General features: G+C 37.0%; 1 protein-coding gene across 1 annotated transcript; it reads right to left on the bottom strand.

Moving 5' to 3' along the window:
• Positions 1-2755: 2755 nt before the first annotated feature.
• On the bottom strand, positions 2756-22974 carry LOC145788672 (uncharacterized). The gene is made up of 5 exons (XM_082915177.1): positions 22839-22974; positions 3874-4020; positions 3609-3778; positions 3192-3474; positions 2756-3102 (listed from the first exon to the last, which is right to left on the bottom strand). Exons 2-5 carry the CDS (start codon positions 3879-3881, stop codon positions 2886-2888), a joined length of 678 nt encoding a protein of 225 aa, XP_082771303.1. The 5' UTR covers positions 3882-4020; positions 22839-22974; the 3' UTR covers positions 2756-2885.
• Between the last annotated feature and the right edge of the window lie 3929 nt (positions 22975-26903).

Raw genomic sequence — 26903 nt, 5'->3', positions numbered from 1 at the left:
ATGAGGTGCCTCGAAATGCGTACACACGGGCACGCAAACCGAGGCGATGCATACGCAATGCAAATGACATACAGAATGCAATATGGACTTATACTAACATGAGAGAGCCTCAGCCGTACTCACATAAGATGCCGATGGCAGAAAATGAGGCGCCTCGAAATGCGTGCACACGGGCACGCAAACCGAGGCGATGCATAAATGCGATGAAATGGCATGAAAATGATAGCAATCATTCTAATGGAATTTCAGCAGTAAAATATGGGGGAAAACAGCCCCGAAATGAGGCGAAATGACATGAAATGCATGGAATTGTCCCGAAATGCGAATCTAGGCACCCGAAATGGCCCATAGCTATGCCAAACATGCACAATATGGACGTGCAATGCAAAGACAGAAGCTAGACAGTCCCAAAAGATGCACTTTCACAGTTATAAACATGGCCAAACAGAAAGCATAGGTATGGCAAAAATGGCATGCAAGAATAGGGGCCAAAAGAGGGGTAATGAAGCAAGTGGTATAAGCAAAACCCAAACTGAAAAATTTCCTTCTACAACATTGAAGAGGGACCAAAAATATGAATATTTACAGTATATGGAAGCCTCAAAATCAGTATACAAACATGATAGAAATGTGATGCAAAATAAGGCTCAACAATGGCTATAACATGAAGTATACAAAATATTCACCAAACAGAAAAAAAGTGTGAATGAAACATGAAGTATAGGCCAAAATAAGACCACTTTCAGTTCGGACCAAGGTCCAAAAACAGAAGCAAAGAGGGTTGCCAATTTATGCAAAAATGGGGCCAAATAGGGGATATAACTACAAGTGACACATGGAAGCACCAAACAATGTTGAGCCCTTCTCCAATGTTGAAGAGGGTCTCAAAATAAGCCTTATATCAGTTTACCACATGCTCGAAAATAAATTGCTCATGGGTCAAAAACAGCATGCAAAACTATGACATACAAGATGATCAATGAAGCAAGTGTATTACGGAGGGCTCAAACAGGGTTGAGCCCTTAATGAGAAGTGAAGATGAGCTCAAAATATGGCCCTTTTCAGTTAGGGCCGGAGCTTGAAACCAAAAAGAAGTGGGGCTTAGAAATGGATCAAGAAAAAGGTTCAAAAGGGTAAAAGTATTACTTACCCTTGAAGAATCGAACTTTTGTTGCTTTTTGGATGGATTTGCAGCTTCTTTAGCCTTCAAGAATCCTTCCTTGTTGCTGGAAATGAGATGGTGGTGGTAGAGCTTGGTGGTGTAGAAGGAATAATGGTTAGGGACTTAGGGTTTTTTCAAGAGTTGAGAAGGAAGAAGATGGAGTTGGCTATGGAAGCTTGAAGGAGAGTTTCTCTAACCCTTGCAAAGGAGGCCACCAGCTGGTTATAAGGATCAAAAAGGGGGTGTAAAGGTGGGGGAGAAGGAGAGCAAAACTCCCCCACAAAATATCCCCCGGATACAGAAAATATCTGGGGGATATTGCCCCACAGCTGTAAAGTGCACAGTGGGAGGAACACGGCCGGCCTCTCACTTTTGCTGGAGGTGGCCGGCCGGCCACACCCCCTAGCCGGCCGGCTAGGGGTCAAAAGGGTCAATGTGATTTTCTGGCCGGCCAGCTACTGGGGAGGTACCCCTATGTGTGTACAACACAACCATGTAGTTGAAATTCCAAGAAAGTGGGCCCAAGGGGTTCAACAATGGCTCGGAAAGAGGGGGTCAAAAGGGTCAAGTTGACTTAATGGCCGGCCATGAAATTTTAGGGGCCTCTCAGATGTGTAGATCACAGATATGTGGTTCAAAGTTCAAGAAAAAGGGTCCAAGGGGTTCAACATTAGCCCGGAAGAAAGGGGTCAAAAGGGTCAGGTGACCTTAATGGCCGGCCACCAACTTTTAGGGGCCTCTCAGATGTGTAGATCACAGATATGTGGTTGAAAGTTGGCAACACTAGCTCCAAGGTATTCAACATTAGCCCGGAAGTGCGAAAAACGGGCGCCGGGAGGCTCCGGAAGAGAGATAACTGGTTGTTGCAACAATTGCTGGCCTCCCACCCTTCAGTGACCTTCCTTGTGATAAAACAGAGGTACCTGCCAAAAATGAACGAAAACCGTTGCAAAACGAACGTTCCGGGGCCAAAACACGCAGTTCGGGGTCCCGAAAATGGGCTGTTAAGCACCGAAAATGGTATTTGACCTCGAAGTGGGTTTCTCAACCCCCAGTGTCCCTCAAAAGGGATGAAATAAGATGTATGCCAAAAATCAGAGCAATAGGAGATGGTTAAGCGGTCCCGAACCGAGGCACACGGCCTGACGGCTCCGAAAACCGGGAACCGGACTCCGAAATGGGCAAAATGGCCTACGGCCACCAAATGTAGCCTACGGACATTTGAGAGACGGTCTACGGGACCTCTCCCTTCCCTCGGGAAAAGAAACAGAGAAAACCGAGTCTGGCTCGCAAACCGAGACAAGGCACAGAAAAGGGTTCGGAAGTCTGGAGGTGGGGCTCATGGCCGCAACTCTGAAACTTCTGAACGAGCACATTATGCAACATCACCTAGCGCTCAATCGGTGACGTCTGAGTCTTAAGGTCGGTCAAAAATGGGGTGTCTACAGAGGTGAAGAAGCAGATCGAAGACGGCTGGCGCTGGCGATGGCGATGGCGATGTGGAGAAGATCGAAGGCGAGAGCAGATCGAAGGTCCAGGAGCAGATCGGAGGAGAAGGTGATGTCGAAGGAGAAGGCGACAGCGAGTTCAGGTTTCTCTCTCTCTCTCTCTCTCCCCCTTGCGATCCCATCTTGGATTGGATCGCGTTTCTCTCTCCACAGAAACGCGATTCCTACACGTTTCTTTCTAGGAAGCGCGGAATCGCGATTCCTACTCCAAATCGTCACCTGATTGCACGATTCCTGCAACTAAGAGAAGAATACAGAATATCACCTTCAATTTCCATATGCTCGCCATGGTATTGGTTCCTTATGCGCATCTTGTATTTTGCATATGTTTTCCGTTCAGAAGGAAAGGTTTTCAAATCATCTAACCCTAAAAAGAGGGACAGGCATTTATCCTTTGCAGTTAAATCTCCTTTGGGATATAGCCGTAAATTCCTGGTATTGTAGGAAGGCATAAACAGCAGTAAATTGTCAAATTTTCAATTTGCATATAGTAATTGAGTGCAAACCCAACCATTGCATACCACTTTCGATTTCCAAAAGTGAAGACATTAGAGTAATGAATTTGACCATCTGGAGACGAGAAATTATCAATCTTCCAGGTGTAAGTACAGTCAAGTTCCTTCAGTATGTTTATAGACTGTCCTCTGCCAGGATAATTTATAACAAAAACTTCTGCTCCAAAAACACATGTGTCACAGATGAGGTACCCGTCATCAGCATCATTGAAAGTACTGAGCGGGAGTAATTGGGCAAAACCCCACTCTGTTTTCATCCCGTGAAAGCATCTTACCTTCCCATTGGCATCTGGGCATTGAAAAAAAGAAGAAAAATCAAGTGTGTAGAGTAATTAATGTATGCAAAATATGCATGAGGAAGAAAATTTAAAAACCACAAACAATCATAAAGGAAATTGATTGGTTACTAAAAAAACTACCTACCTTGGATGGTCATGTACTTGTCTTGAATTTGATCATACACAAACAATTTGAAGTTCACACTGACCTCCCAACCAAGAGGTAAATTACTAGTTTCTGCGATTACCAAGTACAAAGAGATGTGTCCTTCCCCTTTTCTTTTTTTATCACCGTTTGGGTAGAAAGATAATTTCCTTCAAGTAGAACACAAAAGAACTATAAGAATCAGATTATGGGTATGTATCTCAACAGGAAAAGGGGGGGAAGCATAAGTAAATAGTATACAAACTCAACCATTAGTAGCCACTGGCTTCAAAAATGTCTGATTCATAATTTTGAACTTCAGCATCTGACAATAGTTGTGAGAGTTGTGAGAATGACTCGATCTTGAAAATGAAGTGAGCTGGTGGTATTTCTCTTAGAGATCTTGTTACTTCTGCCAAATGTTGAAGAGAGAAAATGTGAAATTACTTTGAAAGATCCAGTTTGCTTTGTTTCCATACATTCAACTCAACTCGACTAAAAATTCCAGGTACTAGATATTTTGTCAGATGTCCTTTAAAAATGGAAAATTCAAATTACAACATAATGTATTTTCACCAACTTATAAATATTTTTGTGCATGTAATTTATCTATAAGCATATATGTTATCAATAATTAAATAAAAAAAAATCACCAATGAGTTTGTAAAGGAGTAAAATTTCTAAATTATCTTGTACCAATTGAAAAAAATAAACAAAAAATCAATGAAATTTGTAAAAGAGTTAAATCACTAATGACACTACATAAACATGGATGGTCTGACTGCCATCACTTCAAAAACAAATGATGTGGAACTCACAGAGACAGGAGATATTTATGGTCGAACCATACATATGATCTTTAATGGTCAACCAATCGTTAGTTGACACTGTTAGGATTTTCAATCCTAATTGTGTGCATCACAATGCAAGCTGGCAATCCCGTTCTAAAGACAAAATTGCGATTTTCTACTTATTCATTTTTGGATTGGTCTTTGTTGCTTGAATCTTGTGCAGGAATGATTTATAAAGTTTTGTCCCGGTATTGCGAAAGGAGGAGATTGTTAGGATTTTGATCCTAAAGAAATTAATGATTTACGTTTTGGCAATACCTCTTTTGACAAAACTCATTCTCACTAATTGATCTCAGTTGTTTTGATTTTATTATTTTATTTTGTCTTATCTTACTCCTAATTTTCTAAATCAATTGTGTTTGATTTATTTTATTGCGTTTGATTTGTTTTTACAATTAGTTTAGTCAGATTGTATTGAAGGGTAAATGTTGTAAGTTTCAAAAAGATGCAATATTCGGTGGCTCAAAAGATTGGGTGGCAAAATTGTCAAAGAGAGTAGGCTACATTTTGATTCAATTTTTAAGTCTAAAGTGGACAGACTTTGTGGATACTTCTGCATGTGGGAGACAAGCGTAAAAATAGGCCTCCTTGATTTGAGGGAAAAGCTTGCTAAAAGAATGGAGAATTCTGGACAAAGTGAGCAAAGTCCTCAAAAGCTGCTATCAATGTTTGTGTCATCGCACCCGCGAGGAAATGACCGCGCCTGCGATTTGGCAAGTCCAAAAATTCAACTCTCAGAAGTTTTTTCTGTAACTTGCGAAGGGCAGTCGCGCCAATGAACCTCATGACCGTGGCCGCAAAGGTTTTTTTTTGGTCCCGGTCTATTTAAGGCATGCTTGGTTGATTTATTTTGTATCTCTTTGACCCATTTTCTAAGCACTCTCTCCTAAGCTCTAAGTATTTTTTATCTTTTGAGAGATCATTTTTATGAGTGAAATACATTTTTGTGAGAGTTTACTTTGTAAGAGATTTATTATTTGAGAGTGATCTTGTAGTGAGGATTATTTGTAACTCGCATCTACTTGATGATATATCAGGCATAGGAGCTCAAAGCTAATCATCAAGCTTTTGTATAAGTTCTTCACATCTTACAAAAGTGAACCTTTTTGGTCGATTCCAAGATTGTAGACTTCGGTAGATTCCGAGGTCATTGGCGTCATGGTGATTCGACATTTGTGGCGGAGATCTAGTAGAGGAAGAAGAGTGACTCATAGGTTGAGCAAACACGTGAGCCCAGAGTGGCCTTCGTAAGATATCTCTTGTACTCTTTTATTTCATAGTAGATATTTTGTCTAGCCAAGGGCCCATGGTTTTTTATCGCAAGTTGGTGGATTCCAATTGTGATTTTTCATGGGAAAAAATATTTTGTGCTGTGGATGTTTGATTTTCTTTTACTCTCTCTATTTTACATTGATCATGGTTGCGTAAATTTTTAATTGGATTGCCTATATCAATAATCACGATAAACAGGACGCACTTAGATTTTCTAAAAATATTTTCCGCATAAATCTAGATTTTTCAGACACATCATCCAAAGTTACAAAACATGTAAGCCCTACTGCTCTCCTCCCTTACCAAGGCAACCATCTTCTCTGGCAAAGATTTTACCACAAAAACTAGTACAGATGAAACAGCCCATAGCAAGACTCTTAAATAATCACAGATCTAGCTCTAAAAAAAAAACAAAAATCTGAGCTACGAGTTGGTAAATCGTGAAACCCAGCTCAATATTTCAAAGAAAAACAAAGCTGCTTCACTACTTGATGCAGCAATTTTAAAGCTATGACGTTAGAGCATCTCCAATCTTTACTCTTTCTGTTTCATCAAATTTGAGTGAAAATTTGGTTAAAAGCTTGATCTGGTATGCAACACTCCAATCCGAAACTTACCCTAAGAAGTGTTTTAACCATTTTTATTGAAGAAAATCATCTCAATCCTTTAGCCCTTCATCAATTTTTTTTCATTTAATTTGATTATAAATTTGAGTAAAAAGCTTGATTTGATATGAACTTCTCTAACACTTTCATCAAATTTTCCTGACCAAGATTCCACTCCTGGATCAAATCAAGGGAGAATTAATATTTTCATCATATTGAAAACTCGTCACATCCTTCGTCAAATTTGAATTTGGTAAAAATTTTAAAAAATAAAAAATTAAAATAAATAAAATTAAAATTAAAGCATTGAAGATGGATTTCAAATTTTATGAAAAGGAAAATTTGGGATATGAGGATTTTTTTATTTATTTATAAATTTGATGAGAACAATGGAGTAACTCATATCAAATCAAACTTTTTTTTACTTAACTTTAGAATTAAACGAAAAATTTGATGAAGAGTTGGAGATGCTCTTACCCACCTAATAGCTCAAGATTTCCATTTTCCAACATCACTGATAGCTCAAAATTTCCAACAAAACCCATTGAACCCAAAACACAAAACCCTATGTTGGCTCCATCCACTACCCACATGGTAATGAACCCACCATTCACATAGTGTAGGTAGCACCATGTTGTAAAAGAAGGTGGTGGAGGGCTACACCAACTCACTAAAGGAAGATAGTGAGGGTGGCACTACCTTGGCCAATTATGGCTAGCACTTCACCTACTCCTCCTCTCTTGGTTATAAATTGAGATGAGTGAGGAGAGGTTTGTATCATCAGAAATTGAGAGTGAGAGCTGTGAGTTGAGTGAGTTTCATCTCCTCCTCTGTAATTGTATTTTTGCTCCATTTTAGTGATAATTCTCTTTTCTGTCCGTGGATGTAGGCATTGGGCCGAACCACGTAAATATTGTGTTCTCTGTGTGTGTGAGATATTTTTCTGGGTGTGTTTGATCCTAACAAAGTGGTATCAAAGCCAAGTTGTACGTTTTTCGGAAAAACAGAGTGTTGTTTCGAAACTGTCCAGAAATCGTATTGCTCGAAATCAGATTTTGAGCATACCAGAAGCAAGGGCTCGACGAGAGGAGTCCAGAAATATAAAGAAGACACCTAACGGAGGCCGGACGCTCCCTCACATGCCCCTGGAAGTTGGCGCGTGAGTCCCAGTCTCGACACACGCCCACACGCGCCGTTCAGGCCACCGGCGCGTGGTACCAATCTCTCCCACGCGCCCCACGCGCGGCGAAAGGAGGACGACGACTGAGGGAGTAGCGCGTGCCATACACGCGCCATCAACACGCGCGCGCGCCAGCCGAGTCTTCAGCCAAGCCGAGTCTTCAGCCGCTGACCGAGCCGCTGACTGAGCCGCTGACGTCAGCCCGACGCCAGCCGATCCGGAGAAATAATCTGGTGCTTCTCAGGCGCACCAGATTCTGCCGATCTGAACCGTTAAAATTGTTTTGGCTTGATCTAAGCCATTTGAGGTCCGATTTGGGTGAGCCAATAGTGTTTTCAAACTATTTGGAATATTTCGGACACATCCGTACAGTCAGATTTTACAAATAAGCTTTCAAAAAAATTTACAGTTTTTATTTTGGCAATCCGAATTGCTTTTCCGGCTAATTTGAGCAGGCCGGACTTCACAGCAAAGCCTATTTTTCAAACAGAGATTATTTTCTGGATGATGGAGGAATCCACCTCAGTTTTAGGGCCGATGATTCGGTTGAACGCTTCTAATTATGCGATATGGAAGCCGCGGATGGAGGACGTCCTGTATTGTAGAGATTTGTTTGACCCTATAGCGCTAAAGGGGGTCAAACCAGATGGAGACAAGGATGGGGACTAGATAAAAACCAACCGAAAGACTGTCGGTCAAATCAGACAGTGGATTGACCACAGTGTGTTCCACCATGTTGCCCAAGAGACAGACGCCTATGCCCTATGGATGAAATTGGAGGGCATGTACCAGTCCAAGACCGCACGGAACAAAGCCTTGATAATGAGAAAGCTTATAAACCTGAAGCTGAAGAATGGTGTGTCTGTTGCTGAACACACCAGTGAATTCCACAGCCTTGTGAACCAGCTTGCATCAATCAAAATGGAGTTGGAGGATGAGATGCAAGCATTATTATTACTCAGTTCCTTACCAGACAGCTGGGAGACGTTGGTGGTTTCTCTCAGTATTTCTGCACCCGAAGGGAAGCTGACCATGGGGATGGTCACAGACGCCTTATTCAACGAGGAGGCAAGGAAGAAAGAGATGGAAGGAGAGCAGTCACATGCCCTTGTCACAGAAAGTAGAGGCAGAGATAGAGAAAGGGGCAGAGGTAGAGGAAGAAGTAAAAGCAGAGGGCGTTCACAGTCCAGACAGGACAACACGAGGAGGTGTTTTTACTGTGATCAAGAGGATCACGTAATAAGAGATTGCCCAGAGAAGAAGGCGGACAGACAAGCCAAAGAGAAGGCTAAGGGACACGGAGGTCCCTCAACTACAGCAGTTGCAGTGCATTCCTCTGACGATGAAGAGGTGATGCTTACAATCTCGTCAGAGTTGGAAACACCCGGCTGGATTTTGGATTCAGGGTGTACGTTCCACATATGTGCGGATAGGAAGCTTTTCTCCACTTACCGAAGAGTCAGCGGTAGCATTATCCGGATGGCCAACAACACAGTGAACAGAGTTGTCGGCATAGGGACAGTGCGATTCCTTACTAAGGATGGAAGAAAAGTAATTTTATCTGAGGTCCGACATGTGCCAGGAGTACGGAGGAATCTAATCTCCCTGAGTATGCTAGATCTAAAAGGAAATTGTTTCTCATCTAGTGGCGGGGTTCTTCATGTACACAGAGGTGATAAAGAATTGTTGCAAGGCAAATTGTGCAACAAATTGTACAGACTGGAAGGAGAAGTTTTGACAAAGATGAGTGTTGTCAAATGCCAGTCGAAGGGTACAAAGAGAGAACATACACAACCAAAGCGTATGATTGAGCAAGGCTTTCATCAGGAATGGCGAAAACGGTGCACAGGAACGCAAGGAGGCAGTTCAAAGGTGCACAGAGCTGAGCCAGTGAAGCCAATCTTGAAGAAAGTTCAGAGCAAAGAAACCAAGTCTGTAGAGACTATGCCGGTGAAGAAGAGAGTTTCTTTTGCTTCCGTGTTAGAGACATTTTGCAACCTCTCAAAAGATGCATGGAAAGGAGGGATGCAATCTCGAGTCGCAAAGTGAGCGTTGCAATGCACTCCAATAAGGGGGTGCGAGCACTATGCACGGAGTTGCATAGTGATAACTTGTACAGACCGATGGAAGTTGTCTTGGCAGAAGGGCTAACTATCAAACATCAGTACGGACGTACAAGTGAGACTGAACCGAACATCAGGGATTGCAGCACAGACAACGGGCGTATGAGATCGCTGGGAAGTTGTTCTAAAGTGCAGAAAGCAAAGGCTGGTTGTTCAGAAATAAGCTCCGAGCAAGGAAAATTGAGGATGTTGATGTGTCACACTCTGAAGTTTTCTAGTTGCTCCCGTGTTCATCATGCAAGGAGTTGCACGGTAATGCAAGGGTATCCCGAGCAGGGGGTACAGGGCATCCAATCAGGGGGAGCTGTGTCTTGGCAGTCCAAGCTGAGAAGTCAGTTGTCCATGTGGGCGTGGAGGGGGAGAATTGTTGGCTCCATCCACTACCCACATGGTAATGAACCCACCATTCACATAGTGTAGGTAGCACCATGTTGTAAAAGAAGGTGGTGGAGGGCTACACCAACTCACTAAAGGAAGATAGTGAGGGTGGCACTACCTTGGCCAATTATGGCTAGCACTTCACCTACTCCTCCTCTCTTGGTTATAAATTGAGATGAGTGAGGAGAGGTTTGTATCATCAGAAATTGAGAGTGAGAGCTGTGAGTTGAGTGAGTTTCATCTCCTCCTCTGTAATTGTATTTTTGCTCCATTTTAGTGATAATTCTCTTCTCTGTCCGTGGATGTAGGCATTGGGCCGAACCACGTAAATATTGTGTTCTCTGTGTGTGTGAGATATTTTTCTGGGTGTGTTTGATCCTAACACCCTAATCGTTTGAGGAAGGCACAACAACGTTCAGAGGAAAGGAATGCAGGAGAGGAGACGATGACAACAAAATGGGGCTTTGTCCATTTTCTTGGCTCAACCACTGATTGGTGGCCTGTAAAATATGGTTTTTACGGATCATCCGTATAGAACTCAATCTCCAGACACAGATACAACACTATATATATGTATATGGAGAGAGAGAGAGAGAGAGAGATAGAGAGAGAGGTACCAGAGTTGGCATTGTGAAGATGAGGGATAGGATGGCATGATTTCCCTTCTTCCATGTTGTCTGCAGCCTCTCCACAGGATTTGGGAGAACCCTCCATTGCTAAAGTCTACTGCATAGTCTCTGCACTGAAGCCAAGCTTTTATAAAACCATTTGCGGAATAATAAACTTTGCACCGCGTAGAAAGTGGAGTTTTTTTTTTTTAATATTCTTAAAAAATATATTAATAATTTTGAGAATCAACCGATTTCAATTTCACCTTGAAATTGCATGTTGAAAAAGTAATTTATCATAGTCAAATTTATGTCATCATAAATTATATTTTTAACATGCGATTTCAATATTCTTAGTGAAATTACATGTTAAAAATATAATTTCAATTTAAAATTATATTTTCAAAATACGATTTTAAAAAACAGATTAGTTTTCCAAATAGTTTGAGAATTTGGTCAATTCTCTAAAAAAAAAAAAATTAGAATATTTGGAAAAAAAAAATCGTAGAAAGTGGGGTTAAACTTTTAGGCCAAGTTTATTTTGTGGCTTGGGTGGTTGGATTGGACTATGATCGTTGTGGATTTCATTTATAATATGTTTGGTAGTGGAATGGAAGGACAAATTGATAGTCCAAAGGACTTATTAATCTCCTTCAGTAGGAGGATTAACTTGGCTAAGTTTTGAGTGAGATTGAGAAAGTAATGAGAGAATTGAGTCTATTGTATATAAAAAATTTATTTTTTTACTAAGTACACCTGTTTGTTTTAATTTTTTTAATACAAAAACTAAAAAGTTAAAAAATTACTAAAAAAACAAACTATTTAAAGAAAATGAATGTATTGTTTATTGAATTAATATCATTGGTACAGGATGAAGTCATATTTATACACTGCAATTGACTCTTAACCATAACTACCTAACCACAGTTAATGCTGGACAGTTACTCTATAACAAACTAACAACGTATAACAAAAATAACAAACTATACAGCTGGATATTACACATGTGATGCAACTGCTGTAGCTTCTGTATCTGTTGCAGGTTGCTGTGCCTTATCATACCCCTGCAAGCTCAAGGGACTAGGAAGGACATTGAGTTTGAGCTGAAGATATTGAAACCGAGCAACAGATAGAGGTTTAGTAAAGATATCAGCAACTTGATCTGAAGTGGGAATATGACAGATATGAAGCTTCTTGGATGCAACCCTTTCGCGAACAAAATGATAATCCACCTCAATATGTTTAGTACGAGCATGAAACACAGGATTGTTACTCATAGCTATGGCAGATAAGTTGTCACACCATAGGGTAGGCACAGGAACAAAAACATGAAGGTCAGCAAGCAACATTCCAATCCAACTAAGTTCAGCCGAGGTTTGGGCTAAAGCTCTATATTCAGCCTCCGAAGATGATCGAGACACAGTTGGTTGCTTCTTGGCAGACCAAGAGATAAGATTAGGACCAAGATAGATACAGTAACCAGTGGTGGACCTGCGATCAAGGATATTACCTGCCCAATCTGAATCTGAATATGCATTGAGAAGAAGAGGACCAGAAGTGAAATGAAGACCATAAGATAAGGTGCCTTTGAGATATCGTAGCAATCTTTTAACTGAGGTAAAGTGGCTAGTCAGAGGAGAGTGCATGAATTGACAAAGATGATTAACCACAAAGGCTAAATCTGGTCTAGTAAGAGTAAGATATTGCAGTGCTCCAACCAAACTGCGGTACAAAGCTGGCTGAGAAAAGAGAGAATCTTCTGCTGCAGTAAGAGCACTGGAAGAAGACTTAGTAGCCATGGGAGAAGAGTAAGCTTTGCAGTCACTCATACCAGCCTTGGTCAATAAATCTGAGGCATATTTTTGCTGAGAAAGCACATAACCAGAAGCATGTTTTATGACAGAGATACCCAAGAAGTAATTAACAAAGCCAAGCTCCTTCATAGAAAAGGTGGTATGCATATGTGTAATGAGAGAGGTAATATAGAGAGGATCACTTCCTGTGAGGAGAATGTCATCTACATAGATGAGAAGAATGGTAATAGCAGTAGAAGTCTTCTTAATAAAAAGAGACGAGTCACAATGGCTTTGAACAAATTGATGAGTGAGAAGAAAATTGGAGAAGGTAGAGAACCAAGCTCTAGGAGCTTGCTTTAAACCATAGAGAGCCTTGTGTAACTTGCAAACAAGCTGAGATTGATTTGGTTGAACAAAGCCTGGAGGCTGAACCATATAAACTTCTTCTTCAAGAACACCATGGAGAAATGCATTAGATATGTCAAGCTGCTTGATGGGCCAATCAAAATGTAGGGCCAGACATAACAGAATTCTAATAGTAGGTTGCTTAGCCACAGGACTAAAGGTCTCATGATAGTCCACCCCTTCAGTCTGAAGAAAGCCCTTGGCAACTAACCGTGCCTTATATCTGGCTATAGAACCATCTGAATTTTTCTTAATTCTATAAACCCATTTGCAGCCTATTGCTTGTTTGCCAGGTGGAAGATCAACTAAAGACCAAGTACCTTGTTTTTGTAAGGCTTGAAATTCTTCAAGCATAGCAGATTGCCAAACAGAAGAAGAAGCTGCTTGCTGAAAAGTTTGTGGTTCAGATTGAGGAGAGAAAGAAGAAAGACAAGCAGTATGAGAAGAGGTTGATTTGGATCTGGTAATTATGGGATGAATATTAGAAGAAAGAGAGGGAAGATCAATAGAGATTTTGGAAATAGCAATCGGATCAGAAGGGACAGGAGATAGAAGAGGAACAGAAGTGGAAGAGACTGGTACTGCTGGACTTGAGAAAACAGTGGGAGCTGCTGGATTAGAGTAGGCTGCTGGAGTAGTGGCAGCTGCTGGATTTGCAGGAATTGGGTTGGAAGAGACTGGTACTGCTGGAATTGAGAAAACAGTGGGAGCTGCTGGATTAGAGTAGGCTGCTGGAGTAGTGGCAACTGCTGGATTTGCAGGAATTGGGTGGACTGGTGAAGTAGGTGGAGTTGCTGATACTGTTGGAATTGCTGGAGCTGGAGTAGTTGCAGCTGTTGGAAGTGGAAGAGCTGCTGGAGGAGATGCAGTGTGAGAGGAAGATAGAGGTGAAGACCAGAAAAACTACTGGAGAGAGACAGCAGAGGCAGAGGAAGACTGTTTGGAAGCAGTCTGAAAAGGAAAGAAAGACTCATCAAATAGTACATGTCTGGAGATATAGACTTTGCCTGTGATGGGATCAAGACACCTATAACCTTTGATGGAAGGTTGATAACCAAGAAAAACACAAGGAAGAGATCTAGGTTGAAGTTTATTAGTGGTGTATGGTTTGAGCCAAGGATAGCATCTACAGCCAAAGGATCTCAAGAACATATAATTAGGTTTCTGTTTGAATAAGACCTCATAGGAAGTAAGATTTTTAAGTTTGAGAGTAGGATGTCTATTAATCAAATAGACAACAGCTGCAAGAGCATCAAACCAGTAAATTAAAGGTAGAGAAGAATGATGCATGAGGGTAATAGTAGTTTCAATGCGATGCCTATGTTTCCTTTCAGCTACACCATTTTGGGAAGGTGTATGTGGACAAGTTAGTTGATGGTCAATGCCTTTATTTTTAAGAAAATTTTGAAATGATGTACTAAGATATTCCCCTCCATTATCACTGCGAAGAATCTGAAGTTTAGTTTGAAATTGAGTCTCAACAAATGATTTAAATTCAAGAAATTTAGTGAAAACTTCACTCTTATAATGCAAAGGAAAAAGCCAAGTAAATTTGCTAAAGTCATCAATGAAAAGCACATAGTACTTATAACCTGAAACAGAAGAAGCAAAAGGGCCCCAAACATCTGTATGGATAAGAGCTAATGGTTTATTTACAGTGGAATTAGACAAATGAAAAGGCATCCGATGGCTCTTTGAAACACAACAATGTTCACACAAACTAGAGCCTTTATTGGACAAAACATTAGAACCTAGATTATTATGAGAAAGAATATGATGAAGCTTCTTAGAGGAAGGATGACCAAGTCTGAAATGCCAATTAGGTGTTCCTGTAGGTGATGAAGAACAAGAGAAACAAGCTTGAGAAGAGGAAGATGCAGCAGATGAAAATGCAGCAGGAGAGGATGCACCAGAAGGAGAAGCACTGAATGGATAAAGACCATTTGTGTAGCTTCCTTTATACAAGATTTTCTGAGTAATCTTGTCCTGAATAACAAAAGAATTGTCATCAAAAGTGATAGTGCAGTGATTATCTCTGGCTAACTGATGAACAGAGAGCAAATTGGGTGAAAGTGTAGGTACATGAAGTAGCTTTGTAAGATGAAAAGGAAAAGAATGAGTAGGAAGAAGACCTGGTCCAGTATGAGCAATGGTATGTGTAGAACCATCATCAACTGCAACTTGATCTTGACCATAATATGGCTGAGGGAAAGAGAGCTGACTTAGATCAGGTATCATATGACTAGTGGCTCCGGAGTCAAGATACCAGTTCACAGGTTGTGACTGAGTTGAGGATGATGCAACATAGGCTTTTGACTGAGGCTCTGTAGAGACAGACTGCTGAAAGGCTGTGTCTAATCTGCACCAACAGTCTAGAGCAGTGTGATTTGGCTTGCCACAAATTTGACAGATCACATTGGCAGAATTAGTATTGGCAGCAGCAACAGCTTGAGGACTGTAAGAGTAGTTAGAGCTGAATCTGCCAGCTTGAGGACTATAAGCAGAGTTGAATCTGCCTCTTGAATACTGTGAGCCTCTCATCTGTCCTCTAGACCTACCTCCATCTCTACCTCTGTAAGAACCACCTCTACTTCTATAAAAACCTCTAGTACTGCCTCGATTAGAATAATTTCCTCTGTGTGCAGTATAAGCAATGGAGCTGGGAAGATCTGAGGCATGTGCATGCTTAAGAGAGGATTCCACATGAACAGACTCTGAACAGAGTAAAGAACACAACTGATCTAGAGAAATATGATCTGATCTTGTGCGGATAGCAGTTTTTGTAGCATTATATTCCTCAGGCAAGCCATTTAAAATCAACAGAACTAAATCTTCATCATCAATAGGAGATGATGCAAGAGCAAGTTGATCAGACAATACCTTGAATTGATTCAGGTATTCTTCCATTGTTGTCCCTTTCTTAACAATCTTACTCAACTTGATCTTCAACTGATGTATGTGAGATCTAGACAGTGAAGTAAATCGATTGGCAAGAACAGTCCAAACTTCATGACTAGTTTTACATTGAATAACAGTAGTGAAGATGGATGGAGACAAAGTTGCAGTGATGCAACTTAACAAATGAGCATCAATAGTGGTCCATAGTTCATGATTTGGATTCGGAATTGCAAGATTATTAGAAGAATCTAGAATCATTGCAGGAGGACATACCTCTGATCCATCTACATAGCCAAGAAGTTTTGTAGCTTTCAAGATGTTTTGTAACTGATTCTTCCAAATTATGTAATTGGATGAATCAAGCTTGGCAGAAACAAAAGAACTCAGATTAGAAATCAATAAAGTGAGATTTGAAGGTAAGACTGATGAAGAAATTGCAGAAGTTGTTGCAGGTGGTGCAGGTGTGATGTTTGAAGAAGTCATAGCTGAAGCTTTGCAGCTTTCTTGCTCGTAAGAGCCTAGAGCTCTGATACCATAAAGAAAATGAATGTATTGTTTATTGAATTAATATCATTGGTACAGGATGAAGTCATATTTATACACTGCAATTGACTCTTAACCATAACTACCTAACCACAGTTAATGCTAGACAGTTACTCTATAACAAACTAACAACCTATAACAAAAATAACAAACTATACAGCTGGATATTACACATGTGATGCAACTGCTGTAGCTTCTGTATCTGTTGCAGCTTCTGTATCTGTTGCAGGTTGCTGTGCCTTATCACTATTTGGGGGAAGATTGTGAAGGTAGTCTTTGAATTCAACTACTCAAAAGTCAAAAAGTTAAAAGTTAAAAAGTCAACAAAGTAAAATGATCATTTTTATTTTATTACATATTTTTTGGTAAAAAGTCAAAAAATTATTCCAAACATACATAATTTTTCTCTACTTTTTAGCCAAAAAATGCATTTATATAGCACATCACAAACAATCATTTCTCATTAACAATTCTCACATTAATAATCTCTTCACTAACCATATTCTCACTAACAATCTCATCTAACCTAATCCGTCAAACAACGATGACCTTATTTGTTAAGTATTAAGACCTATTGGTAGTTTAGCCATGCATAATTCCCAAGTAATATTTTAATTTTAGAATAATAAAATAAATTATAAACACATTTTTTTAAATTTGTTTAAAATATAAATTGTATATTATAATTTTAGAAATTATAAATATTTTTTTATTTAAAAAAAAAATACTACTTAAGTTTAACTCAAATAAAAGTTCAAAAGTTAAACAAGTCCTATTGACAATTAGTGAAAATAAGTCTAACTATTAAGACCTATTGGGAATTAAGTTCAATTATTAGGACTTGATGGTAAACTACTAATAGGTCATAATAGTTGGATTTAATTCCCATCAAGTCCTATTGAAAATAAGTCTTGGTAAAATTGTCATTAAAAATAATTTTTTTGTGACAATTTTTTATATATATTGCTAAAAATTGACAATTAGTGACTTTTTTTAGTCATGATTTTTATAAATTATCGCTAAAACTTACAATTAGTGGCTTTTTTTATGACAAATTTTTCTCATAGGACCTATTAGATAATAACTCAACTTATTAAGAACTACACGTAAGTACCCATTTATTTATACTATTATATAAAGTAAACACCTCTATTGGTGTGAATTGTCACACTTTTCCCTTTCCCAAATTGTCCCTATCCAGCTATCTCTATATAACCATAGTTACCAGGATCCCGATCTAGATTGTCTAGTTGGGCAAACAATTCGGATCGTACTAGATTAAGGCTTGGTTTGGAAAGTGGGTTGGCTTTTTGACTTTTTGACTTTTTTGGCTATTTTAGCCTGGGCTTAAAAGCTTGGTTTGGGAAGGGCTTTTTGGCTTTTTGGCTTTTTTGAGTTTTTTTGTGAGAGAAGAATGTAATGATTATGGGTTGGATGTGATGTTTTGTTTGTTATGGCTAAAATAGCCTATTTTATTTTTTGTGGCTAAAATAGCCAAAAAAGCCTGCAAACTCACTTGCCAAACACAGGCTAAATTCATTAGGAATTCAAAGTGACTACAATCTTAATCATAAAATCGTATAGAATCGTACTACAATCTTGATTTTATTATCACTACAACATATAAGAGTTTTTTAGACACCAAATGTTTTAGTCTCTAAAAGTGAAAATTTTGTTACAAAAGACATTTAGGGATCAATTTCTATCATTGTGAAGATAGTCGCTAAAAGGTCGTTCCAAAAAATCAAAAATAAGACTTTTAGCAACAAAATTTTAAAAATATCACTAATTTTAGGGACAAAATAATTTGGTCTCAAAATGGTTTATTTTTTTAGACAAAAAATTTGGTCTCAAATAGATAATAATTCATCACTAATGTCTAATTTTTGTTGCTAAAAATATAATAACGATATTTTTTGCAATAAAAATATTTGATCCCTAAAAAATAATTTTATCCCTAAATTTTGGTCCCCAAAATCTTAATTTTTTGTAATGTACAATCCCGATCCTACCAAAAAAAATTGTTATTATTTCATTCTTATATATGTATGGATATGCCTATATCTATATAAAGTTTTTACTATAAACTCTTTCTCCAAACATTTCTTTTAATTTATATTAATGCATTATATCAAATCTATCATTTTTTTTAATAATTTTAAAATTATTTAACATACATTATCATTATAGATAATTTTTTATTTTATTTTACACTAAAAGTAAAATCTTATGATTTTATGATCCGATCTGCAAGTCCTTACTAATAGTCCTACCAAGCATCCTGATTCTATCAACCTTATATATAACTACTTTATGTTTTGATTATCACATTTAAATTTTCATAACTTTTCACCTTTCTAAAAAAAAAAATTGATAACTTTTCAAATTATTTTCTTCTCCTTCTACATTCAACTGTTAATTTTCATGACACACTCATCCAGCGTGGACACCGTCTAATATATATATATATATATTTATTTATTTATTGTAATCGGATGTGGCTCTTGTTTCTCTCTCATTATTTATATAATCCTAACCATAAACACCCAACAGATGGACACTCTTATAAATACAATAAGGGTTAATTTTACTTTTTATCCCTCACACTATTTTAGTAACTATTTATTATGTTTCACACTGGACTACCAATTTGATCTATTTAACCCTAAAGTCTAATTTTTTATGGTTAAAATTTGATCACAAACTTCATGGGAATGATTTGTACAATCATCTCTAATTCAACTATATAAAACTGAAATAAAAAATTTTAAGAACCAGCAGATATAATTAAAAGTTTAAGCGAACAAAGAAAAAATAATAATAGTTTAAAAAATTTAAAAAAATTAATCCTAGCAAGAGAGAGAGGCACCAGAGTTGTCATTCTCTTCCATCTTCTCTGCTTTCTCTACGGGAAAGAGTTCGGTAGTAAATACTCATGAGTCTTGATACTCCGAAGCCAAGCTTTTATTGGTAATCTGGAGACGCGCGTAAAGACAATACCTTGTATGGTTATCTGTTTTTTCTTATTTTTTTTTGAAAAATTGAGATTTTTTCCATATTTTTATTTTTATTTTTGGTTAATTTTTAAAAGCATTTTGTGCAATTTTTTTATTTTTTAAATACACTTAATTTAGATACACTCAAAAAGTATAATATTTGTATTTTTTTTTATATAAAAAATCACCAATTACAAAAAAATGAAGATTCAGTACTTTTTCATATTTTATTATATTCAATGAGTTTTTTAAAAAAAATTATACAAATTTTATCAAGATTAAGTGGATCAACAAAGTAACAAAAATTGATTAAACTATTTTTAAAAAATCATTAAAGTTGAATTTTTCAAAACATCTACTAAAGCCTATTTTGGAAATTGATTTTTCTAGTAATTTTTTTGGCATTTGACAAAAAAGATTGGTAAAAAAACTATAGGAAAGAGTTAACATTTTGTTGCGTCTTTCTGATTTTTTAACTAAAATTATATGTTCTCAAAATAGTCCTGAACTTTTTGCCATTTAAATACGGAAAAAATTGGTGATGAATCCACTTTTCATTGGGTATATATATATGACAAAAGTTTTGTGACTGCTCTGTTTTGGTATTAAAGACATGCTTAATGAAATATATTAGTAAGAAGTAAAAATTATTTTTTATTTTATTTTATCCTTGTATTGTTACATCCTCACACATAGGGACAGAATTAGCATTTTATACATAAAATGGCCCCCTCCAAAAAAAAAAATACATATTTTATTTTTCTCCCATCTTGTATTCTCTTTCTATTTTGCACAAAAAAAACTTCATCATCTTATTAAAAATTGCTTCTATGATTTTTAAATTTTTTCTTATGTATATATTATTTATATATCATATTGTACATGTATTTTATGTGTGTGCTAAAAAAAAATATTTTTCTTCTGGCCCTCCAATAATAAAATCCTAATTCCGTTCCTACTCCCACACTATTATCATCACTAACCATTGTTGACTGCCGGACGCTAGCAGGCTCATTGTCGGGAAACTTGTTGTCATCGAAAGTAGGAATGTAAGAAAAATCGAAAAAATCGATCAAACCGGTTGAGCCAAACCAAACCAAACCGGCTATATTTGGTCAATTTTTTAATATGAATCGGTCTATACAGTTTTTAAAATTAATGTTTTTCGGTATTCAGTTCGGTTCTGATTTAGGCACCTTGTGTACCGAAACTAACCGAAAGTTTCATATATTAAACATAATATATATATATATATATATATATATATATTCAAAATGGAGTTTGACAGGAAGATATGAGAAATATTACAAGGGCCTCTAGTTGAGAAGATTGGGTGGATATAGCGATCCCGGGTTTACCCTTGTTGTACAGTGATCCGGACATGTGTCCGTGGATGTTGGTAGTTAATTATTATTTTGTTTACATCCTTTTACTTCGTATTTGAGTTATAGGATGTGTTGGACGGATTTGTTTCAGGTTGGTTGAGTTTAGAAACCAAAACTAGTTGCCCAGATTTTTGGCCTGTACGCTCGAGCGGAGGTGATGGCGCTCGAGCGGGTAATACACCCATCCAGTAGTTGTTGTACAGTGTTGTACGCTCGAGCGTAGAGTTGGCCGCTCGAGCGGATCTGTGTGAGTGGCCGCTCGAGCGTAGAGTTGGAAGCTCGAGCGGAGGCCTGGTTCTGCTAAAGTGCTGGGAGAGTGCATCCGGAGCTCGAGCGTAAGTTTGGACGCTCGAGCGGGTGTCTGTGAGTGACGCTCGAGCGGGGTGTTTTACGCTCGAGCGGACGACTGGGTTTAAGTTTCGAATTTGTGACTCTTCAAATCACTTTTTCACTTTCTCTTCTCTCTCTTACTTTTCCAAAATCACCATTGTTGAGCCTCTCACTCTAGACTCTACCTTCTCTCTAGGTTTTGATCTAGTAGGAGTGATTTGCTCACCTTTGGCCTTTACAAAAAAGTTGTTGATCGTCGAGGGCTTCATTTTAATCTGAAAATCTCGGGTTTTGGAGCACGTTGGGTTTTGTCGTCTTCTTCTTTGGGACTCCGAATTTGAGGTAGGGATATCCTACTCCTCTCTATGGGTTTTGTCTTTAAATTTTGGTATTTTGAGATGTTGGGCTTGGTTTGGTAATTTTGTGAAAGTTTGGGACTTTTGTGTAATTTTACAAAAGTTGGGGTTTTATTCATAATAAACCTAGATGCATGTTTGGCATAGAAAAAATGGAATGATTGTTGAATCATTGATGAAAAAGGGACCTAAGGGTTGAAATAGTAATTATGGAAAAATGGCCTAATTACATTGTTTAATTAATTGGGATAATTAATTGAGAAGAATGAAGAAATGAAATGTTGATTGAATATCCATTTGTGCATTTATTTTCTGTTTTAGAAATAATTGCTTTAGGCTATCGGTGGAGGATAGTCGTGATTGTTGTAGACAATGCATGATGATTAGGTAAACTGAAACTAATCAATGAAATGTGTCATGGAACTTGACGGTTGATAGAATACATTATTTGTATGTATTGGGTGATTGTATATAGAACCATTGTGTTTGTATACGTTATGTGTAGAGGAGGAGATAGGGGATGTACTCCGCGGTTTAGGGGAAGATAGGGGATGTACCTCTAAACCGGATAGGTATTGGGAGGAGATAGGGGATGAACTCCGTAGACACAGCTCATATGCTTGTCTAGAGAAGTGAAGATAGAGCTCATATGCTTATCTTTGTGAAGTGTGGATAGAGCTTATATGCTTATCTGTGAATGTGGGATATTGTTGTTATACATATCTGTTGAGAATGTGGATATAGCTTGTATGCTTATCTGAATGTGAGATATAGTTTTTATACATATCTGTGGAAATGTTGATAGAGCTAGCATGCTTATCTGTTGAAAAAAAGGGAAAATGAAAGGTAACTTAGACTCATAAGTTGTAAGACATAAATATGTGATTTATGTGATTGTATTAGTGTTGACCATCTATCAATTGCTAATATTTTAGTCATTGTCCATGGTTGGTTTAGTGTATTTCTACTGGGCTGTGGCTCACCCTATATGGGAATATCATTTTCAGGTGCAGGAAGCATGCCACCTCCAAGGACATAGCTGGGAGGCTAGTGGCGGACATACTTTTGTCGCTTAACTTTTGATGTATTACATGTAACTTCAAGCCTAGGGCTTATTGTGTAAACGAGTTAGTACTCTTTTGTTGTAACCAAGTGTTAACTTGGAAAGCTGTAAGCCCGTAGGGCATTTTGTTATGATGTTGGCATGTAATACTTACGTAATGGAACTCTAATGAATGAAAGAAGGTGATTAGTTTACTTATAAATGTATGTCTTATCTGATGGGTTTATTGTTGTTATTTTGAGGGCGTTACAGTGGATATGGATCGCGTCAACTTGGTTCAGTCATTGTTTCACTGGAATATTATAATGAGCATTGTTAAAACCCTAGAAAGAAAAAATAGAACGGTACAACAATGTTTTGCTTCCCTAAGAATATTAGCCTTCAGTAATCTATAATAATCATTTGAACACATGAGCAAAAAATTAGGGAAGAGAGAGGTACCAGAGTTGGCATTGTGAAGAGGAGGGATAGGATGGCATGATTTCCCTTCTTCCATGTTATCTGCAGCCTCTCCACAGGATTTGGGAGAACACTCCATTGCTAAAGTCTACTGTCTCTGCACCGAAGCCAAGCTTTTATAAAACCATTTGCCGAATGGGCGGCAAAACTGCAAAAGCAAACCCATTCATATGAAGGGGAAAAAAAAATGCAGAAAAGAAAAGAAACTTTGTACCGCGTAGAAAGTGGAATTTTATTTTTAATATATTTTTTTTAAAATAATAATTTAGAGAATTGACCAATTTTACCTTGAAATCGCATATTGAAAATATAATTTATCTTAGTGAAGTCTATATCATCATAAATTACATTTTTAATATTCTTAGTGAAATTGCATGTTACAAATGCAATTTTAATTTAAAATTACATTTACAAAATGTGATTTTAAAAAGCAGATTAGTTTTTCAAATAGTTTGAAAAGTTGGTCAATTCTCTAAATTATTTTTTTTAGAATATTTAAAAAAAAAAAACTCGTAGAAAGTGGGGTTAAACTTTTAGGCCAGGTTTGTTTCGCGATTTGAGTGGTTGGATTGGACTATTATGGTTGTGGATTTCATTTATAATGAGTGGTGTTATTGGCACGTACCTTTTTCCTTTGGACCTCTACCTCTTTCAAATTTTTTTTATTTCCAATTTTATCCCAACATAAAATTTCACTTTTACCCTTATTTCTCATCTTCTAACCTTAATTTTCCAAACCCTAACCCTAACACTAACCCCTCTCTACTCCAACTACCACCTCCATCGCCCACCGACCAGCCCCTCATCGCCAATTGCCACATCCGTCTCCCTCTTCTTTTTCTTTTTCTAAAATTGCGATCTCCACTGCAATCGCAATCTCCACCCCTACCAATCACGAACCCACCGCTGCTGGAATCTCTCTCTCTCTCTCTCTCTCTCTCTCTCTCTGCGCATAGTTGGCTTGATAGGGTTTGGAGGCGCAATGGCGACGGGGACGACGATTTGTGACCTTTAACCCTAGCCACCTCCATCGCCGTCGTGATCTGAGATATCAACCTTAGCCGCCGTCGTGATTTGTGACCTCAAACCCTAGTCGCCTTCTTTGCCTTCACGATTTTGAGTTGGGATGAGCAGTGACCGACAATGGTAGGCAGGTGATGGTGGAGAGAGAGAGAGAGAGAGAGAGTGAGGGGCTCGGGACGATGGCTCACGACAGTGGCTTTGGATTGAGGTTATCTGAAACTGCTGGGGGTGGTTGACTGTGGGGGCCGCGATGAAGTTGATCGAAAAGTGGCTTTGGATTGGAGTTAACCGGAGAGTGGTGCCAGCGGTGAAGGTTGTGGCCGGAGCTGGCAATGGTTGGGTTGGGAAGGTGGGTTAGAGTGAGGGTATAATTGGAATTAAGGTGGGGGTTCAATAAGAAAATTGAGGGGCCTCATTTAGTTGGGTGGGGGTTCAAAGAATTGGAGAGTCTAAAGAAGAAAGGAAAGTGCTAATAGCAGCCCTCTTTATAATATGTTTGGTAGTGAAATGAGAGGGGCAAATTGATAGTCCAAGGGGCTTAGTAATCTCCTTCAGTAAAGGGATTAGCTTGGCTGAGTTTTGGATAAAATTAAGAAAATAATGAGAGAATTGAGTCTATTTTATATAAAAAAATTATTTTTTTACGAAGTGCACCTGTTTGTTTTAATTTTTTTAATACAAAAGTTAAAAAGTCAAAAAATTACTAAAAAATCAAAAAAGTCTATACTATTTGAGAGAAGCTTGTGGGGGAAGTCTAGAGGGTAAAATTATTATTTTGCTATTTGAATTTAATTATCCAAAAATCAAAAAGTCAACAAAGGTAGAATAGTCATTTTGATTTTATAACAATATTTTATTACACATTTTTTTATAAAAAGTCAAAAAGTTATCCCAAATATATATTTTTTTTTCTCTACTTTTTTAGCCAAAAAGTGCACTTATATATATATTTGCCGACCACTATATAGTACATCACAAACAATCATTTTCTCACTATCAATCCTCTCATTAATAATCTATTCACTAACTATCTTCTCGCTAACAATCTCATCTAACCTAATTTGTCAAACAAACACAGCTTTATTTGTTAAGTATACTGCTTAATTGATATTATCGAATTTTTATTTTATTTTTAGGTACTAGTACGAGTACCAAACACGGCAAAGCTGCAAGCATAATTCCCAAGTAATATATTAATTTTATAATAATAAAATAAATTATAAACACATTTTTTAAAATTTATTTAAAATATAAATTACCTATTATAATTTTAGAAATTATATATACAATTTTAAAAAAAACTACTCAAGTTTAACTCAATTAAAAGTTCAAAAGTTAAACAAGTAAAATTATATATATATATATATATATATATAATGTCATTAAATTTCAAATCAAACTTTAAAAACCACCTACTTAACCCGACTCAAAACGCAGAGTCACGAAGTCGACGCAAAACCGGCATCCTCTGTCTCTCTCTTTATGCACATGCATATATATACATATACGTTATCTATCTATACAATTTATTTATATTATTATATAAAGTAAACACACTTTTGCCTTTCTCAAATTGTCCCTATACAACTATCTCTATATAACCATAGTTACCAGAATCCCGAACTGAATTGTCTAGTTGGGCAAACGATTCGGATCGTGCTAGATTAAATTCATTAGGATTTTAAAGTGACTACAATCTTAGTCATAAAATCGTATAGAATTGTACTATAATCCCGATTCTACTACAATCCTGATCCTACCAAAAAAAAAAAATCTTATTATTTAATTCTTATATATGTATGTATATGTGTATATCTATATAAAAATTTTACTATAAATTCTTTCTCCAAACATTTCTTCTAATTTATATTAACGTAAAAGATGCATTACATCAAATTTATCATTTTTTTAATAATTTTAAAATTATTTAACATACATTATCATTATAGATAATTTTTTATTTTATTTTACACTAAAAGTAAAATCTTATGATTTTATGATCCGATCCGCAAGTCCTTACTAATAATCCTACCAAGCATCCTGATTCTATCAACCTTGTATATAACTACTTTATATTTTGATTTTCACATTTAAATTTTGATAACTTTTCACCTTTCTAAAAAAAAAAATTGATAACTTTTCAAATTATTTTCTTCTCCTTCTGCATTCAACTGTTGATTTTCATGACACATCCATCTAATATATATATATATATATATATATATATATATATATTTATTGTAATCAACATGGGTGGTGCTCTTGTTTCTCTCTCATTATTTATATAATCCTGACCATAAACACCCAACAACAGACGGACCCTCTTATAAATACAATAAGGGTTAATTTTACTTTTTATCCCTCACACCATTTTGGTAACCATTTCTTATGTTTCACACTGGACTACCAATTTGATGTATTTAACCCTAAAATCTAATTTTTTTGTGGTTAAAATTTGATCAAAAACTTCATGGGAATGATTTGTACAATCATCTCTAATTCAACTATATAAAACTGAAATAAAAAATTTTAAGAACTAGCAGATAAAATTAAAAGTTTAGGCGAACAAAGAAAAACTGATAATAGTTTAAAAAATAAAATAAAATAAAATCCTAGTGAGAGACAGAGGGGCACCAGAGTTGCCATTCTCTTCCATCTTCTCTGCTTTTTCTACGGGAAAGAGTTCAGTAATAAATACTCATGAGTCTCGATACTCCAAAGCCAAGCTTTTATTGGTAATCTGGGGACGCGCGTAAAGACAAAATTTTGTTTGGTTATCGGTTTTTTCATTTTCTTTTATTTTTTTTGAAAAATTGATAGTTTTTTTATATTTTTATTTTTAGTGAAATTTTAACAAATACTTTGCGCAATTTTTTTATTTTTTAAATACACTTAATTTAGATACACTCAAAAAGTATAATATTTATATTTTTTTATATAAAAAATCACCAAATACAAAAATATATGAAGATTCTTCATATTTTATTATATTCAATGAGTTTTTAAAAAAATATATATACAAAT

The sequence above is a fragment of the Camellia sinensis genome, chromosome 2 (assembly GCF_055761805.1).
Source record: "Camellia sinensis isolate YWXY chromosome 2, ASM5576180v1, whole genome shotgun sequence".
In the NCBI taxonomy this organism is placed as follows: Eukaryota; Viridiplantae; Streptophyta; class Magnoliopsida; order Ericales; family Theaceae; genus Camellia; species Camellia sinensis.
This window is presented reverse-complemented; position numbering and strand designations above follow the sequence as displayed.

Bases quoted from the DNA above. Each gene is read 5' to 3' on its own strand.
- LOC145788672 (XM_082915177.1), bottom strand. The intron at 3,475-3,608 runs GTAGGTAGTTTT...TTCAATGCCCAG, and splicing joins CAAGTACATGACCATCCAAG to ATGCCAATGGGAAGGTAAGA. The intron at 3,103-3,191 runs GTATGCAATGGT...CTACAATACCAG, and splicing joins ACTTTTGGAAATCGAAAGTG to GAATTTACGGCTATATCCCA.